General features: G+C 38.9%; 1 protein-coding gene across 1 annotated transcript in view; it reads right to left on the reverse strand.

Moving 5' to 3' along the window:
• Nucleotides 1-17,385, reverse strand: part of PARD3B (par-3 family cell polarity regulator beta) — a 427,889-nt gene that overhangs the window by 284,920 nt on the left and 125,584 nt on the right. Inside the window, exon 3 of the mRNA XM_087732270.1 lies at nt 6,716-6,887. Within this exon, the coding sequence (XP_087588396.1) occupies nt 6,716-6,887 (172 nt within the window). The remainder of the gene's footprint in view (nt 1-6,715; nt 6,888-17,385) is intronic.

The following is a 17,385-nucleotide window of genomic DNA, read 5'->3' on the forward strand; positions in this document are numbered from 1 at the left end:
CCTACACATACCTCACTTTTTTTTTCTCTACCTTAGTATTCAGAAGTGACAAGTATCACTGAATACTGTCTGTCTTCCTCCAGGCAAAATCATGACTACTTAACACCAAGGAGAGGAGCAAGAGAAAAAGCAACAACTAAGTTTGTGTGCACTCAACCATCATCTATCAAATAAAGCAAATGAAACACTGAGCCAGTCATGAAGGCATTTCCAGCTCAAAGTGACATGTCCATAAAATGGATCCTCCATAAATAAATTAGCGCTCTCCCTCCTGCCCATATGGACTGAAAAGGAAAAAACAAACTGACATGATAAAAAAAACCCCAAAGGGCTAAACCTCTTACTCCCCCTTTCCTGTTCCACTACCTACAATGCAGGGAAAACCACTACAAAAGAACATTAAACTATTAGGTGCAAAAGGAAACCAGAAGGGCCAGTAGCACACATATGGGTGCACAGAAAATTACAAGATGGCTTATGGGGGCCAACAGAACTACAAATATTAAAAACTTGGAGAGTTCAGCTGGTTTAATTGAAAAGCCTTATAATAAATTGAAAACTCTCCCACTAAAAACAAAGCACCTCTACTGGCACGTTACATACTTGAAAAGTTACAATGACACACTAGTGTTTCTAAAACAAAACAAAGCAAAAAAAAAGGACCATTCAGAAGTGACTATGTCTCATACTCTGTAGGAAGCCTGCAGTTGAAGCTAATGATTACACAAAGCATTCCTTATAGACTAGTGGTCTACGAAGAAGCACGCTTTCGCTGGACCTTAGCTTAGCAATAGCCTGCAGGCTACTGCTTAAAAGTATCATGGATACACCGGTTTCATGAGCAGAAGATTACTGGTGGGTAACCATTTATTTGGAGAAGACTTATTAAAAACCTCTAGTCTGAAGTTGGTGAACATCTAAAACAAAACATTTTCAAAATATTTTAGGAATATCACATCAATTTACACATAGCCCATTAGTTGCTACCATAAAGTTGTGTTTTACCACTCTACATTGCTAGGTCACTTTTAAAAATTCTAACAATAAACGCATATGTATTCAAAACCTCAAAGTATTAGCTAGAGAACACCAGACAGGACTATTTGCACATACTGTTAGTAACCCTAATATACATAACCCCATTCATTATGGGCTCTCTAAAGATCTTAACACACTACACAAAAATGTCATCCACTACCCCAGCAAAGCTATCTTTAAGATGAGAGAATGACTGTTTAATCATACATCAGCAATAAAAGAGCAGTCTGGAACAGGGAATAAAGGCTATCAGTCAACAAGGTCTGCAAAGGTAAGTCCCTACCCTGCAAAGTCTTCTCAGCTACCATCTCTGGTCAAAGAGAAATATTAGGACATGATATACTAAAAAAAACCAAACCAAACATACAAAACACACATCCAAAACCAATGCCAACAGAAAACAGTGCTAGTTAACACAGTAATTACTCTACTACCTACATACAAGAATCTCCAAATGTTTCATCATTCCAAACACTTGTTAGTTTACTAGTTATTGCAATGAATATACTTGCACACAATTTGCCAAAAATCCAACGTAATACATTTTGCTGCTATAAAGATAAATGATCAACAACAATGACTAGACAAAATGTATTCATCTAAATGGCATTTGATTAGAAAGCAAAACCCACCACCTGAGCAGAATAAAGGAAATAAGTGTTTCTTAAATTACTCTGATATACCAGTTTTAAGGAAATGTTATGGCATCACAATTTACCCATTCAAAATAATTTTTCCTGATTATGTAAGCTGAGACCAAAGGCGGTGCAAGAACACTACAGACCATATTAGAGATGACATCTAATCCCAGGGAGCATCAATGTCTTGTGAAAACAATGGGAAAACAAGTAATTGTTGGTCATGGTCTGGCTGCAATGGAACAGCTAAGTTTAGACTTCTAAGCATACACAAGTTCAAAAGTGGCTTTATGCCAGGCAGGAGAAGGGCTGAGGAGTCAACCATCTCCGACACAGAATTTTAAAATAAACTTGTTCACTGGGGTGTAGGTTACCTTATATTTACCATGGGCTAAAGTCACGCAGCTAAAAAGTATTCAACATACTGTGATTTCACTGTTCATTGTAAGGTTTTGTCTATCCACAGTTTTATACCTAAGAAACGAGGCAATGAAGAATTGATGACAGCATTTGGGGTTACAGATGTTGGGGTTACAGATGTTGAAGTTGACCTCCATTCAATTTTTCAAACATAAACCAGCTATTTAGGTATTTAGTTGCCTGTATCATTCTTTGCAAATTGTTGCAGTGTCCACATCACGAGTGTACTCTGCAAAGTTCTGCTCACAAGAAACAGTCTCACAAGACAAGCTCTCTCTGCTGCCAGTTCAGCAACAGTGTCTCAGTGTTCTCTACTCACGCACAGAAACACCAAAATCAGTAGAGCATTTCTTCACCGATTCAGACAGATGACTGGACACATTAAATGGTTGTGTGCTTCTCTAAATTTTGTAATATGTATTAACAGCTGCTTTATTACCATTTGTATTGTAGCATGAAATGTATTCTTTACCCAATCACATTTTCTGTCAAATAGAGATTTTTTTTTTACAACAGATCTGTATTTATTTCATTGTCAACTGAAACACGTACATCAAGATTTTCAGTATTAAAAGAGAAAGTTCTTTTTGATTTTGATAGGAGAAACTGAGTACAATTAACAAATCCCTGCCAGCCTTGATATTCTTTTGCACTATACTTGAATTATGAACGAAAGAGAAAGGGAACTGGAGGTGTAACTGAACCCAAGGCCTCTCTGGAGAATCTATTTTCAGTAGATACTTTCTGCTCACTGAACCAAAAAAGGTAAGATACTTGGAAGATTTACACCAGATGGAAACAACATAAGCAATGCCCCTTCCCCTTCTTCAGGTTTCTACAGAGATGCAGCATTACTTGTCCAATTCATCCAAACAAGAATGAGGACAGCACTGGTACTTCTCAAAAAACTATAGTCACTGGGTATGCAAAAGTACATGTGACATCATCGTTAGGTTTTCATCTGCATCTGATTGGATGATGACCGGTTTCAATAGGTAAGTATTACATCTCCTGAACATCGAAAAAGTAAACTGGGGAGAAACAACTACTTCATCATGTCACTGTTTTGGTAATCATGCTTAATAGGAAAACATCAGGATGCAAAACCCACTACCAAATTGAGATCTATGTACCTAACAGAACTGAATGACTATGCTTCCTTCAGTAATTTCAGCCCTGAGTATCAGGAACTTCAGTAAACCCTTTTCAGCTCTAAGAAACTATCCGGTATTGCTTACTTTGCAGTCCGAACTCAGACGCCATCAGCACCAACACCTGATAATCCAGCTCTGCGGGGGAGGGAGGAGGTGCTCAAGTATGTTTGCATCTCATCTTATGGTACGGACACAGCAGATACTGTGTTCCTAAACAGTTAAAGTCTTCCTGCATTTTTCTTAAATTAAACATAAGAGCCTACAATTTTGCCTGTTTGAGAACACTGAGTTAGCTTTAAAAGTAGAGATGCATTAATTTCAGGGAAAAGAAAACAAATAGCTGAGTAATTTCCTGAACTGTTTTAAGAAGATATGTGCCAAGTATTAAGAAAGTAATTTGATAATAAGTAAAAAACTTTTTTGCCCTAAAATTTTGCCAGTATGTGGAAACAACTAGCTTTCAAGTCAAATATAAGATTGCTTTTATTCTGGCTCACTTTCAAAGTTACAGGTGACAAAGGCTAAAATAAGGGTAACTAACTACATAACAGAAAAACTATGATTTCAGACAGAGTCAAGCTGATCAGTATTGTAAAGAGCATCAACCACAAAAAAACCTGAAAGAAGTAACCATTCAATTAAAAAAAAAAAAAATTCCCCCATCATCACCATCTCTATCTAGTAAAGGCTTTAAGACTAGGTATAACATAGGATTAACTTAACTGAATCAAATACACAATTTATAAAAAAACAAAAAAGTTTGAAGGCAGTATTGCAAGTGCCTTTTCTGAAATAAGTGCCAGTTCTCTCATGTTTGAGAACAGCAGCATTTAGTTTCATGTGCTCATTAAGCATCAAGCTCCAAGTATTCTCTAAGCAGATCACTAAATGGACATTGTTTCTATATCAAACTGTGGATCTGGTTTCATAGAATACAAAACATCCAACAGAAATTAACAGGCAAAATTGTTCTGCAATCTGACAATTTATATAACAATGGATTCCCTGCATTTCACCCCTACAGGCATTCTGCAAAAATACTCTAAAAGGTAAGCACATCACAGTTCTTGAAACACAGCTCTACCATGGAAAGCAACACTTGCTCACTACGTATGTATTTAAATCACATCCTTGCTCCCAAAGAACGAACACCTTTTTAAACTCACAATTATTTATTTCTGCTAGCAAGTGTGAGTCAATTCAAAAACTAGACAGGGAGCCAGACTACTGTGGTTCATGCATCAATGATATTGATACAACCAAATTGTCCTTCTATTTCTTCATTTACTTTTCAATTTGCCTTTAGCGGAAATAGGGACATAATTTAAGGTCTGGGGACTTGTAAAGGAAACATAAAGGCAAAAATTAAGTCTAAAGAACTGTAATCCCTGACTTAAAATCCAGAACACAAAACAATTAAATTTCAGAGTGCAGACTGAGTTTATACGAATGACAGGTATAAAATCTTTCATTTACCTTGTAAAATAAAACAATCTGAAAGAGAACCATTGAGACAAACACATTTTATTTATGTTCTCTATTTTAAGAAGCAAGCACCCATTGAAACCTCAAATATATATTAGAATTACACCGAAAACGAAATAGAAACCTAGTTGGCTGCTCTTCTCCTGTTATATTTCATCTCCTTTACACTCTATAGTAGAAGGATTCCATAAATGCTATAAAAACTGAACTACCTGGTAGCTTACTGGTGAGCTCAAGAGATCTAGCATTTGACTGTTTTACATAAAATTGTATGAGGTTGAAATACTCTTCTCTCCAACCCTCAACTTATGTACAACAGTATGCTAGACAAACCACTTTAAATGATTTTTTTTTTTTTTTTTTTTAAATAGGGCTCAGAGGTATATGGAGAACATTCTCTACTTTCTGAAACACACTAAAATGTGCTTACACAATGTTATTTAAAAATACGCAATAAATGAAGTGGCAAACCATTCGATCGTCAGACCTTTAGCCACAAACTTTTCCACACCTCATGTTTACCAAAACCACAGCTCAAATACATACAAGTTATGGCAAGAATAAGTCTTTTCCCAAGATTTTTAGGCATGAGAAATTCCTGTGTGTCCTTACATATAGAAAGAGAAAAAACCAGAAGTGATACATTAACACACAAATCTGAACCTAAAAATTTTCATGCAGCTTGAATTTCAGTATTTTCTACATCAGGCACAAAAATGAGCACAGGCTTCCATTAGAAGTTAAGTTACACCACTTCATCCAGTGAGCTTTATTAGAAATTTTACTTTAGCTCATTGTTTTTGTTAATCAGCCTTTTCCTTTAAAAATGCAATTAAAATAAACAGACAAGTGAACATTCAATTTCTGAAGCTATAATCAGAACAGTCCATGAGAGTAGCACAACTAGAGATAGTATTCCTATCCTTACCCCACCCACTTACACTCAGAAATTTTATTGCACACTGCTAGGAGACCACCAGCAGGACTCAAGAATACAGGGCGAATTGGATGATGAGTTCTGGTGGAATGCACAGAAGCCTCTCCTGAGCAATATTCATTTGCTAAATGTTGTCAGCATACGACTGCTTTACAGGCAGAGAGTAAGAGGATTCACCTTCTATCTGTTTTTGAAAGCTTCTATATCTACTATCTAGGTGACAGCTTAGCCTGCTCTCAATCCAAGAAAGTATTTCAAACTGCTTTGTGTTCAACGTACAAGATTCTAGCTCTTTAGAATTGGAAACCAGTGTCTGAACTCTTGGCCTTCCAGGCACACTGAAACAACACAGGGGACCAGAGCTGCAGCACTTCATGTAGTACCCTCTAAGAGGGAATTAAGCAGAAACCTCTCCTAATGACTGTTTGCTCACATGAAAGTCAGATAGGCAAATAGACTCTGCTGTGCAACTTCTTCAAGGGCAAAGAGCTGAACTGTTTGCAACCAGCATCTCCTTCTTTCTACCTCCCACCCCCAAAACAGGGCACTAGCTCAGGTAATCAGTAAAAGTATTTGCACACAGCAGTTTTACACTCATTGAACCCAGGTTCCTTAACAAAAATGTTGAGGTTTTTTTTTCATTGACTCTGTTATTTGAAAATACTTTGCGTAGGTTTCAGCTCTTCCGCTCTCAGAAGCTTACAAGGATTGTCAGCTGCCTACCCAGTCAAGGAAAGGAAAAAAAAGAGATCCCAGCTGTATGGATGGGCATAACATACAGCAGGATACAAGGCTCAGGTGCAAATTTCCCATGCTCAGTTGCAGCCTTCAGCATCAAAAAAAGTTCAAAAGCCTATCTTCAGTTCAAAAGTCCAACTTTTGTCATCACAATTGTCTTCACTGAGTTGCAAGGCAAATAATGGGGTGCTAAAAAAAATTCTTTAAATACATAAAATCGACTACAGACATACCCAGAGAAGAAAAAAAGAAATACTATACATTGGTCAAAAAAATTAAAAAATAACCATGCAAGACATACATACCCAGTTTTAGGGCAGAAGGAGTCACTTCAATCTCACCACCAATCGGCTGAAAGGCAGCCAGCTGAGCCGCTACCTCCGTCTCAAAAGAGTCTGGGCTATTTCTGTCTGTCAAGTTGCCATTGGTGCCATCAGTCTTACGGTGAGTTTCTTGCTCATCATAAACAGCAATCAGCTATCAAAACAAAAAATAATACAGTTTGTATATTTAAAGTATTCCCAAACTTCACCCTTTTTTTAAAAAAAGGCAAAATTTATCCTTCATTGGGACTACAAAAATAACAACCTTCTTTCAGAACAGCTAACAATAAACATACAGACTCACGAAAGCATATGCATTTGTGTTTAAATACACTGACTTCCAATATGACTTAAGTATATGCTTCAGCACTGTCCTGTGCTGACATGTTTTTCTGAGTTAGCAATCTACCATTAGTGAGGATTTTACATCGTTCCAAAACATTTAGGGCTGAACATGCTTAAAAACACAGAACAGCATTATAATTCTTGGGGATGGAGGGTGTTATTATTTTAAAAAATTTTAGTGTTATTGACTGTCACACTGCACAAAGGTAACACAACCATGGAAGCTGTACTGAGCAAGCAGACACATGTTTTATTTGTAAGTACGTAATAATTACATTCCAAGGACAAGATATATCCGGCACAATGACAAGAGTACAGATCCCAACCTAATCACCCAACCTATGCCTCTAAGGATGAAAGTTTCTTGGTCCAGCTGCGTATGCATAAACGCACACGTCTCTACCCACCATGTTATCTACCATCTCCTCCCATTCTCCCCTGCAAGCTTATACCAGACACATTGCTTCTGAAAACCGCCCCTCAGTCACTCTTCCACAACTTCAGGCGCACAGGGAGGTCCAGATTAAGCAATGACAGACTGCAAAGTCTGCTGTCCAAACTCACATTGATGTTGAGATTTAAATGATAAAAAACACCAGAAAAATCATGTTTTGCCTCGGCTAACCTTGCCTTTCACAAGGATCTTCCTTTCGGTCCCTACTAATACAAAGTGATCAGATAACATGTATACAGCTTCATCAACAAGTGACTCTCATATGTGTGGCTGGGTGTAAATTGTGTTACAGTTCCTGGAAAACAGTTAACTGTGTTACAGTTCTGGGAAAACAAACAAACAAATTAATTCCCAATGAATCTAAACAAATCAGAAGACTTGCTGTTCTCAACTAATGAGACACTTGACACCCTAGAGCCCTCTCCAAGATGAGAGGGGTTACAGCGGCAGTTCAAGCACTTCTCCTGCCCCGCTACCTGACGTGACATAGTTCTCGTGCCAAAATGACAAACACTTTACCTAATAAGCATTGTACAAGATATCTTCATCTTAAGGTGTTCATTTATTTTACTTTTTCTGAACTCCATAGGATTATCCTAAAGTTTTTCTTAGCTAATCCTGAAAAAGACCACAACACACACAACTGGTTAGGCAACATCAAGATACATACGGAAACAAGTTTAAAGGATTGATTTACTATGTTATCTCTCTCTCTGTTATTTTAAGGTATGCATACACACTCTCTATATAAAAATATTAGTACATCAAATCTCCTCTGACACTTCCAAGACATGTCAAATATTATATCCTACGATAAGACGTATACTGAAACAAAGAGACAAACATTTAAAGGGACTCATTTGCCCAAGGGAAGAAATGAATGTATGAGAGGGGAAGGGGAAGGAAAAGAAAAGAAAAATGAAAAGAAAAATCCTGAAGTGTTTCTAAGGAAGAAACTGACATTTTCAGGTCTTCCACTCATTTATAATTTCATTGCTAGAAACGTGTCAGCTCATATTTACCAATGAATATTTCAGACACACACAAAACCCCTTAAATAATTGGGTAGAAAACTTGCTCTCCTTTTCCATATGGAGCCTGTTTCCTTTCCACACGAATACTCTTACAACATACAAATTGGTTTTTGTTTGTCCAAAGCATATAGGAAAGATTAATTCCAGTTACAAAGACAACTCTCTTTGTACCTTATTCCTGCAATGCAGGGAAACTACCCAGGTGTTCACACTTCATTCACCACCAAGCCATCACTACGCCCCACAACCACATACCACCAAAAAGGCTGCCTTAGAGACAGACATCAACAGACTATAGTCATTTTCTGCAGTACCAAGAAAAAAAACCTATGGTGTCTTCTGTTTGTTTCTAAAATAACTATTCATGTTCATGTTATTATGGAAGCCCATCATGATTCAGCTGTTGCCCACCAAAAGGTTTGCTTTCTCAATCTCACTTTTGCTGTGGAAACTTTATTTTTTAAGAAAAAGGCTGTTACTAACTAAGAGGAAATTTGAGATTTTGTAGGACCATGACACTGAAAGCACTTTAGATAACAGTAGTATACAAAGTTCACTTGAGCATTTGCAATGTAGAATAGAGTAAATGGAGCTCAGCTGTGATTTGATGGGAACAAACAAGTGAATTCCTCAGCTGGACTAAGCTGAGTTTCCCCACAGTTTCACGCCCCAGCATATTAAATGCTATATTACATTGTAATACTCTACGCTTACTGCCCCAGGGTGTTGCAGAGACCAAAAGTAGGGACTGGCTCAAAAAAATTAGACAAACTGATGGAAAAGACCAGCAAGAACAGTTAAATGGCAACATGCAAGCACTACCTCAGACGCAAAAGGCCCCAAAACATGTAGTAGTAAAAACCAGAAAGGTAAACCAGGAGAACATTGATGTTATATGTTACCCTATTTCTATATGCTTTCTTCAACTATTTTCCACTGGTCACCAGCAGAGGCCAGAGCAGCAGTCTGGCCCTGCACTGCCAGTCTTGCAGGCTCACATACATTACGGTATTATCACACACTTAGGTTTCTAAGCACTATACATTTCCCTTATTGCCCTGAAGTTCAAACGAAACTTTAGCAGAAGTGATAATAAAAAATTATTTTAACAGACAAATAAGGTCACAGACAGACTTCCGATACCTGTAAGATATGGTAACTTACCGACCAGTCAAGCCCAGAAAGGCAAACTACGTTATGGCTACACCACAACAACTCCACTGGCCTCCTGGGACCGGTGCTCCTGCTCCCACCTCCAGAGCGCCCTCTCCCGGGGCAGGCAGCCATGGCCCATGGCCAGCTCCTCACGTACCCACTGCTCCTTTTAAAGGGGTGCTGGGGGCCCGGGCCAGTCCCCCGGAACAGGGACACCTGAGAGCAGGTGGGCCCTGCCTCTGCAACCCTGCGGCGGCAAGGCCCGGCGGGGACCCGGCCCGCGCTGCTGCTGCGGGGCCGCCGCCCCCAGGGGTCGGGGCCCCCGCCCCCTCCGCTGCTTCCCCTGAGGGAGCCCTCCATGCCTGCCTTCAGCTCCAGCCACGGCTGATGCGTTCAAATGACCCAGTCTGCAGAGGGGTTTGGGTGTTAGTTTTGTAAGAGGACCCGATCCGCAGATGGTCCAGGTTAAAATAAAGTTTTGATTGTAATGACAGCTTTGTCATGTCATTGCTCCACCAAGGATCCCTAAAGCACTTGCCATAGTGTTGGGTGACACTTCCCAAGAACTTACAGGTTACAAGTCAGACAACTGCCTTGATAGCTGGTCAGAAATGAGTTTGATTCAGGCAAAATGACATACGGAAATCACAGTGTCTGAAAGTGGATAAACCCCACCTTCACCTGCTTAATTATATGGAAGGATTGCAAATGGTTTGAAGATTATATCAATTCCATTTTCATTCACCTATGGAGAAGCTTCAGCAGACAGGGACGCTCGAGTCAGCTCCTCTCCTCCCAGCTCCCACAGCAGAGTCAGGACAAAAACACCTCCTCCACCACCCCCATTCCCAGTTCCCACTTTATCCACACCAGTGCTCCATTTCCACACTCTGGGCTGGAACGGGCAGGGCACAGGTGCAAGCCGACAGCAGGCAAACACCTGTGATGCAGCCCAGCAAATGGCCGCCAGAAGATTTCTCAGAGCTAAACCACACAGGCCTCGCACACATCTGAAAGCAGGGAAGTTTCTTCCAGCTGTCATTCCTCGAGTGACTACAGCGAAAAGCCTGCAGTTCCCTCATGCTACACCTAGGCACTATTTTGACAGATTAAAAAAAAACAAGGAAAATTTAGTTCTTTACAGTATGGAACACGCCATTAATTAAGTAACATGATCTAGAGTTAAACTCTCGTTTTTTAGAGAGTGTGGAAAGGAGACAGATACTTCCAGTATTGCATGTGAAGGGAGCAAGGATGCAATGCCATTCCTCACCAATGAAATAAACAGCCATTTGTCTTCTGAAGTGTTTATTCAGGAGAGAACTCCTTGGGACTGCAGTTGCAGGAGTACCTTATCAGTAGCAATTCTAACATTATAAATACACTGCTAATCAATCAATGCATTATAAATATCAGCTTCAGCCTTTCAAAGGGAATGAATACAATTAAGGTTATGTAAATTAACTATTCAAAAATAATTGTAGTAATTGACTTCTCATTTCCAGTATGGAAAATTCTTTAATTGGAACAGACTGCAAATCTCTTCTGATGGAAAAGAACTTCAGGACAGATTAAGAAATCCCCCACAAACATATCATGAAAACAACAACATTGTTTGCAACACTTCGTTTTTCTTTACAAGTTCAATATTTATAAATATTGAGAGTTCAGTAGGTCAGCTGTTTTTTTTCTTTTTTTAAACACATCAAAATATTACTCGACATTTGTAAACTGTATAAGTTATGCTAGTAATCTGTTGCGGTTTTGTACACTTGCTGTACTTAAGCATCTCCATTTTTTAAAGGTTATTTAAAGAACGTATTTACTCTAAAAGATATCTATGTATTTCTATATAGGTAAAATGGTTCTAACCCCAGTATTGTTGTGATCTCTATTAACAACCTACCAGTTACCTAGACAATCAATAAATTACCAAAACTTAGCACTTGCCTGTCATTTTTGATTACTAAACTCCTCCCTACTTATACTGATGTAGTCACAACCTAAGGTAGGAATAACGAACAGTGCTATTGTATTAGTATTTTTGTTGATCATAAGTGGAAAACTCATTACAAGGCAACGTAGACAAATGTTAACTTTGTACGGTATCCTCTGGTACAGCTCTTTCAATATTTTACTGATAATTCAATTGCAAAGCTTGCAGAAAATTAAAACAAGATTACGTAAAAATTAAGTGACTCCATTCCCAAACACACAGCAACACACACACATTCGATTAAGATCAACCCTCATGTACAAAAGGGTGGGTAAGCACCAGTAGCAGACAATGACATTACTAAGTGAAAGGGACTGAGTACAAAGCAGCAGCATGTTTCACCCCAGGGAACCACTGGCCACTAAGGTACAGAAAACTGATGCAATGTTGCATTTAAAAATCCCCACAAGATAAAGTGTCCCCATGTGAAATGTTACATTTTCCAGGCTCTCCTGGAAAGGCTCTCCTCCTTCCAAAACTAGTTGCAATTTACTCTGTAAGCCCAAGCTGCAGCACCGCATTCCAGCACACAGCTCGTACGCGTACACTGCCACCATGCTTCACCGTGTACTGGGATATACGCCATACACACAAGAAACAGTAAAAAGAAGCCCTTCCAAATTAAAATTGCAACAGTTGTGTTTTAGTGCTTCTAATTAAGCTCGATTAAATATAAACAATTTCGTGGAGTTTCAGAATTTCAAAGAAAAACATCCCCACCTTTGAACAAACAGCAGAACTTCACAGACCTTGCTTTAAGGCACTTGTCTGTTAAACCAGAAACAGCTGACTCTCCATTGCCCTATACACCATTTTAAATAAAAGGTTTCATAATTATTTCTCTTCAAACTACACTTCTGACAACTAGATTACTGTTAATAAGGTTAAAAACTGTATATTTTACCAGCTTTTCTGTACTGAATTAGAAAATAGACACCACTATTTCCTTTCCGACCCCAAACACCAGGCAGGTACACAAGGTACTAAGGAAGAGATGGCAAAATAAAAGCTTGCTTGCAATTAAATTAATCAGCTTTCAATTACTGTCAGGATGAAATCACTAAGAGAAGTTCTCAGTCACAGGCTAGCATCAGTACGTGATTGAAAAGATGCAATTTTCAACAGCTGGAATGATATATTCAAAAGCACAAAAAGGACTTAAATGCTCAACTTCTATTACATTTTTCGTTCAAGTTGGATAGAAATTTTTCCTCTTAATTTTTTCACATTCAAAACTTTATTCACATTCTTCTCTCACGGTGGATGACAAAAGGTAGTAAAATTGTTGGTTTCTTCAAGACGTGTTTGTTTCCTGTTCAGATAAATGCTCATTTAAGAGAAAAGCCTGTGTTTTTTATAACCATATCTATACCTTCTGGCAGCCAGTGCTCCTGTGGGAGTGATTATTAGTTACTTATAAAAAGATGTGGCAAAAAAAAAATTTCCCTTTTTTGGGTCAATTAATAAAGACTTTTCAGACAAAGCACTCACATCTCAACAAAGAGCTGTCAGGAGGGGTGAATGAATAGCTCGGTGACTATTTCATCCAATTTTGTGACAGAAGGAGAAGCAATGGCTCAAGCTACAGCATAAAATGAAATTCACCACAGCATCCCGTTACCTTGCTCTTTGATCCCTCTATTTGGGATCTGTAGGATTAATCTTGTATTTATCCCTACGCATACATAACAAAGAGATAGAAAGACACACAGTGTTTCTGTATGTAACACACTGATACCAGAATACAGCAAAGTTCAAAATAAAATTTAAAAACATTAAAAAAAGTTCAGAATAGCTTCACTTCTCCCCAGATGCTTACACCTGCAAACAACCAGATGCAGATGGAGAACGGCTGCAGCTGACAGCAGCCTACATATGACAAATGCAAAAAGGGGAAAGGGATCCATTCCTCTATTTTTTTTTCTCTCTTTTCTTTCAGCAAGGTTATGTGTCTGGCCAGGTCAGTTCTTAACTCTAGCTAAGACACTCGAGCATCAGCAGCAACACAAGACAAAGGCAAAGTTACCTCTTTAGCCAGCAGTTTGCACCAGGCCACCGTAAGTTCAAAATCTGACATCTACTTTGAGGCTGCTATGGCCTGACTTTCCTCTTTCCCCAACCACTAGTTTCTACTGCTCCTTCGCACAAGTGCTACAACTTGCTAGATCCGTGGCAAGTCAGTTCAGGGAACTAAACCAGGAAGAAAAGCAATTCTCCATCCTCCAGCTGCTTCAGCTCTGTGAACCACACAAAGCAAACTTCTGTCAACACATCACTGAGTTAACATCTCCTTAGACTACCATTGTCTGTAATCTTACAGCAGTGACATATCTCTGTCTCCTTTAATGAAGCTGGACCAATGTTTGTGCCCCCGCTCCCATGACAGCACACTAGAGTGCTGCGCACATACGTGTCATGAAGTCTGAACACAACAGCAGGAACGATGTTTCTGCAGTTCTCTCAAGGAGTTCATCTTCCTAACAGAAACTCCTCTATGGGCACGGGCTATACTTTTAACTTATGCCCACAAGGTGACAAGAACACTTTACATCGAGGCAAGAAGAGCGAGAGTAAAGTGTGCCGTATGTTGAACAAAAAAACTTCATAAAGCCACTGTGGAAGTTGTCCCAGAACTCCACAAACTCATTAACGTAAGATCAGATTTTATATACTACTTACGAAAGACTCCTGTTCAAATGGTTAAAAGATCAAAGACTGGTAACAGTGCAACACAGACAGAACTAAGGTAATTAGGGTACCTCAAAAATGGATGAAAGTGTCATTTATTTTTTCAATTTAAAACTTTCCTGGAGCTCTACAGCCTTTCTTCAATGTTCTTTCAAGGTATTCTTCTGGCATATACTGATAAGCATTTGAAATGGTATTCTTGCATAATAGTTTGCCTTGGAATTCCTTTAACTTAAAATAAAGGCTGTCAAGGAAAAATACCAATATACACACCATATGGCAGCCTTCCTTCACACCTACATATGAAAACAAATTACAGATACATTACATGAAAGCTATGGTGATTAGCTCATCTTGTTTACCTACATGCCAAAACTACATACACCAAACTATCTTCCCAAAGATCACCTGACACTTTTCCTACCCTTATTATTCAGATTTCTTTTGGTACTGTCTAAAAGTAGCCAAGAACAGAATCCTACTGCACACAGTACAAACACTGGTAGCCTCTACTCTCAAAACTTTTGAAGGATATGAGGAAAATACCAAATAGAGAAGCAGTATGCCTAAAAAAGACAGACCCAACCCAGCCCAAGTCCCAGCCCTTTCTGGGGGAAGAGAAAGGAGAGTGCCAGTGGCAGGGAAGGACCCTTACCCAAGTGAGAGTGCAGTTGTTTTGGCACAAACCAAGGGACAGAGCAGGGGATAAAATGAAGAACCAAAGGTAGAATATGAAGCCAGGACTGGTAGAGCCCTACAGGATTTATTTCGGTTTAAATGCACAGGACCACTGAAGGTCCTCAATACTGCCAAATGCTTCAAATGTTTGTATTTCACTATAAACGGGCACCATGGCAAGAGGTAATACTTTAAATAATAATTTTGTTTGTAAATTAGGCTGAGATTTTCAAATTATCACTAAGCCATAAAAGTTTGTCCAAACAGTGAGATACCAATTGTTTCCAGTCTTCACATTTTAATCAGCAGATCTACTTCCCAAGAAATTTGGAGTTCATCTTTTTGCCCATCACTTACTACATCTAAAAGAGAATCAGTAGAGACAGCCATACATAAAGGAAGGACTGCATGTTAACCCTCTGGAGCTCCTTCCCCAGCTCTCCTGCTGGGCCTGGCTGTGGCACCGCTAGTTACCCAGTGGGGTTTCTGTTTGCTGAAGAGCTATGCTGACTGCGCTTACTTACAGATTTGTAGTTACTGACATCACAGCCATGGGAAGGGGTTCGAACGCTCCGTTACTTCTGGGAGATCAAAACTTCCGGACCACTTTGTTACTACAAGTCTCGCATTTAGCTCTCAGTCTTGTCACTGAATTTGGGTAACTAGCTAAGTTTATGAACCTGAGTTTCCAGATCTCTAAAAGTTTCTTAACAGCCCGCTGTAATTTCTCTAATTTCTCTTGTGGCTTTGGTTGCTTGTTTGTTGGTTGGTTTTTTGCTTTGTTTTTGGTTTTTTTTTTTTAATTGCTATTTTGGGAAGGTCCTCAACTATTCTACAAAGGTAAAAGTAAAACTGTATTAAGAAATCATGCCTGAGAAAACCCTTTTGTGCATGCTTTTCAGAAAGTCTGGCTGTTGTTTTCCTGTGTGCGATCAAATCAAAAGATATCCTCATCTTCCTGTTGCTTCCCTGTAGCTGAACTGGCAGGGTTTGGGGTTGTTTTTTTTTTGTTTTTTTTTTTGAAAGGTCATGGGAAAAAACAACAACCCACCCTACCTGATTGATGAGACCTTATATACCACCGCTTCCTGTCCAACCTATTCCTTGGTGGGCACATGTGACTGTACTTCAAACAATGCAGCTGATTGGGTACTTAACATTGATATTTGTGGCAAAGTTTGATGAGCCCTTCAAGCATGACTGAGATGTAATTTTTTAAGCCACTTAGTAACTACTTGAGAGCTGTTATGGAGATCCATAGTAACAATACAGACATTCCTTGAGGGTCGACTCTGGGTAGCTTCCCTGGCAGATATAAATGCTAGTGCTAAAATGTCAAGGATTTATAATTATGATGGCAGATGCATAAAACAAGCCTTATTAGGGTTGATTGAAGTAAATATACCAATAAGGACATTCCTCCTTTCTTCTGTAAAAGATTCATGTTCAATGCCATTTGTAGGCTGTCACACTCATTATGTTTTCATGTGAAATAGCTTCTGAGTTTTGCTAGATAACAAATGCCCTTTGCTTTTATTCTTCCTCTACCCAAGTGAAAAAACAAATGCAAGGAGGACTGTAAAATGCAAGACTGATTATTTCCTTTCTGTTTGCCTTGAAACTGAGTACTTTCACCTATATGGACTTTACAGAAGATGAGCTAATTTTGGACAGTCCATTTAAAATGGCACTATAAAAATATAGACACTAATATCAAAGACTGCATTACTTACTAGAACTGTGTTTCTCAAATGCACTTATTGTAATCAGTCATTGAAAAGGAAAGATTTAGTGTGCCATGGTATCTGAAATAAGACAGTTTATCCTTAGAAATGAAAGTAACATCTCAGTTACTATATTGTGGGTAAGCATCAATAAATGTTCACTTTCATAATATGAATTACAGAATTCAGTAATATGAATTCTTACCTTAAAATACTACTTTAATGCTAAATTAACAGCTTAGTCCAATTCCATTGGCAAGCCTCCTATGGAACACACAATAAAAGCCAGTAACAATACAAAAAACACTTCTTGACAGAACGAGCATCTTTGTTGAACAGAGAACCCACAGTAACACTGGATACTCCAAGCCACGCACGGAGAAGCAAGGCAGAGGGGTGGAAAGCCAGATGAGGAGAGCTCAAACTGCTCCCAATTCCTACTGCAGCACAACACGTTCCTGAAGTCTACTCCTACTTTAGCAGGCCCCTTGCCTGTCAGAAGTATTCAGCACACCTCTCCAGCAAACTGCATCGACCTCTTCTCCCCACCTTCTCACCCCTTTCTGGATGCTTTTCAA

The sequence above is a fragment of the Nipponia nippon genome, unplaced genomic scaffold, assembly GCF_047370975.1.
Source record: "Nipponia nippon isolate SJK-2023a ecotype South Korea unplaced genomic scaffold, ASM4737097v1 scaffold_5, whole genome shotgun sequence".
NCBI classification, from domain to species: domain Eukaryota; kingdom Metazoa; phylum Chordata; class Aves; order Pelecaniformes; family Threskiornithidae; genus Nipponia; species Nipponia nippon.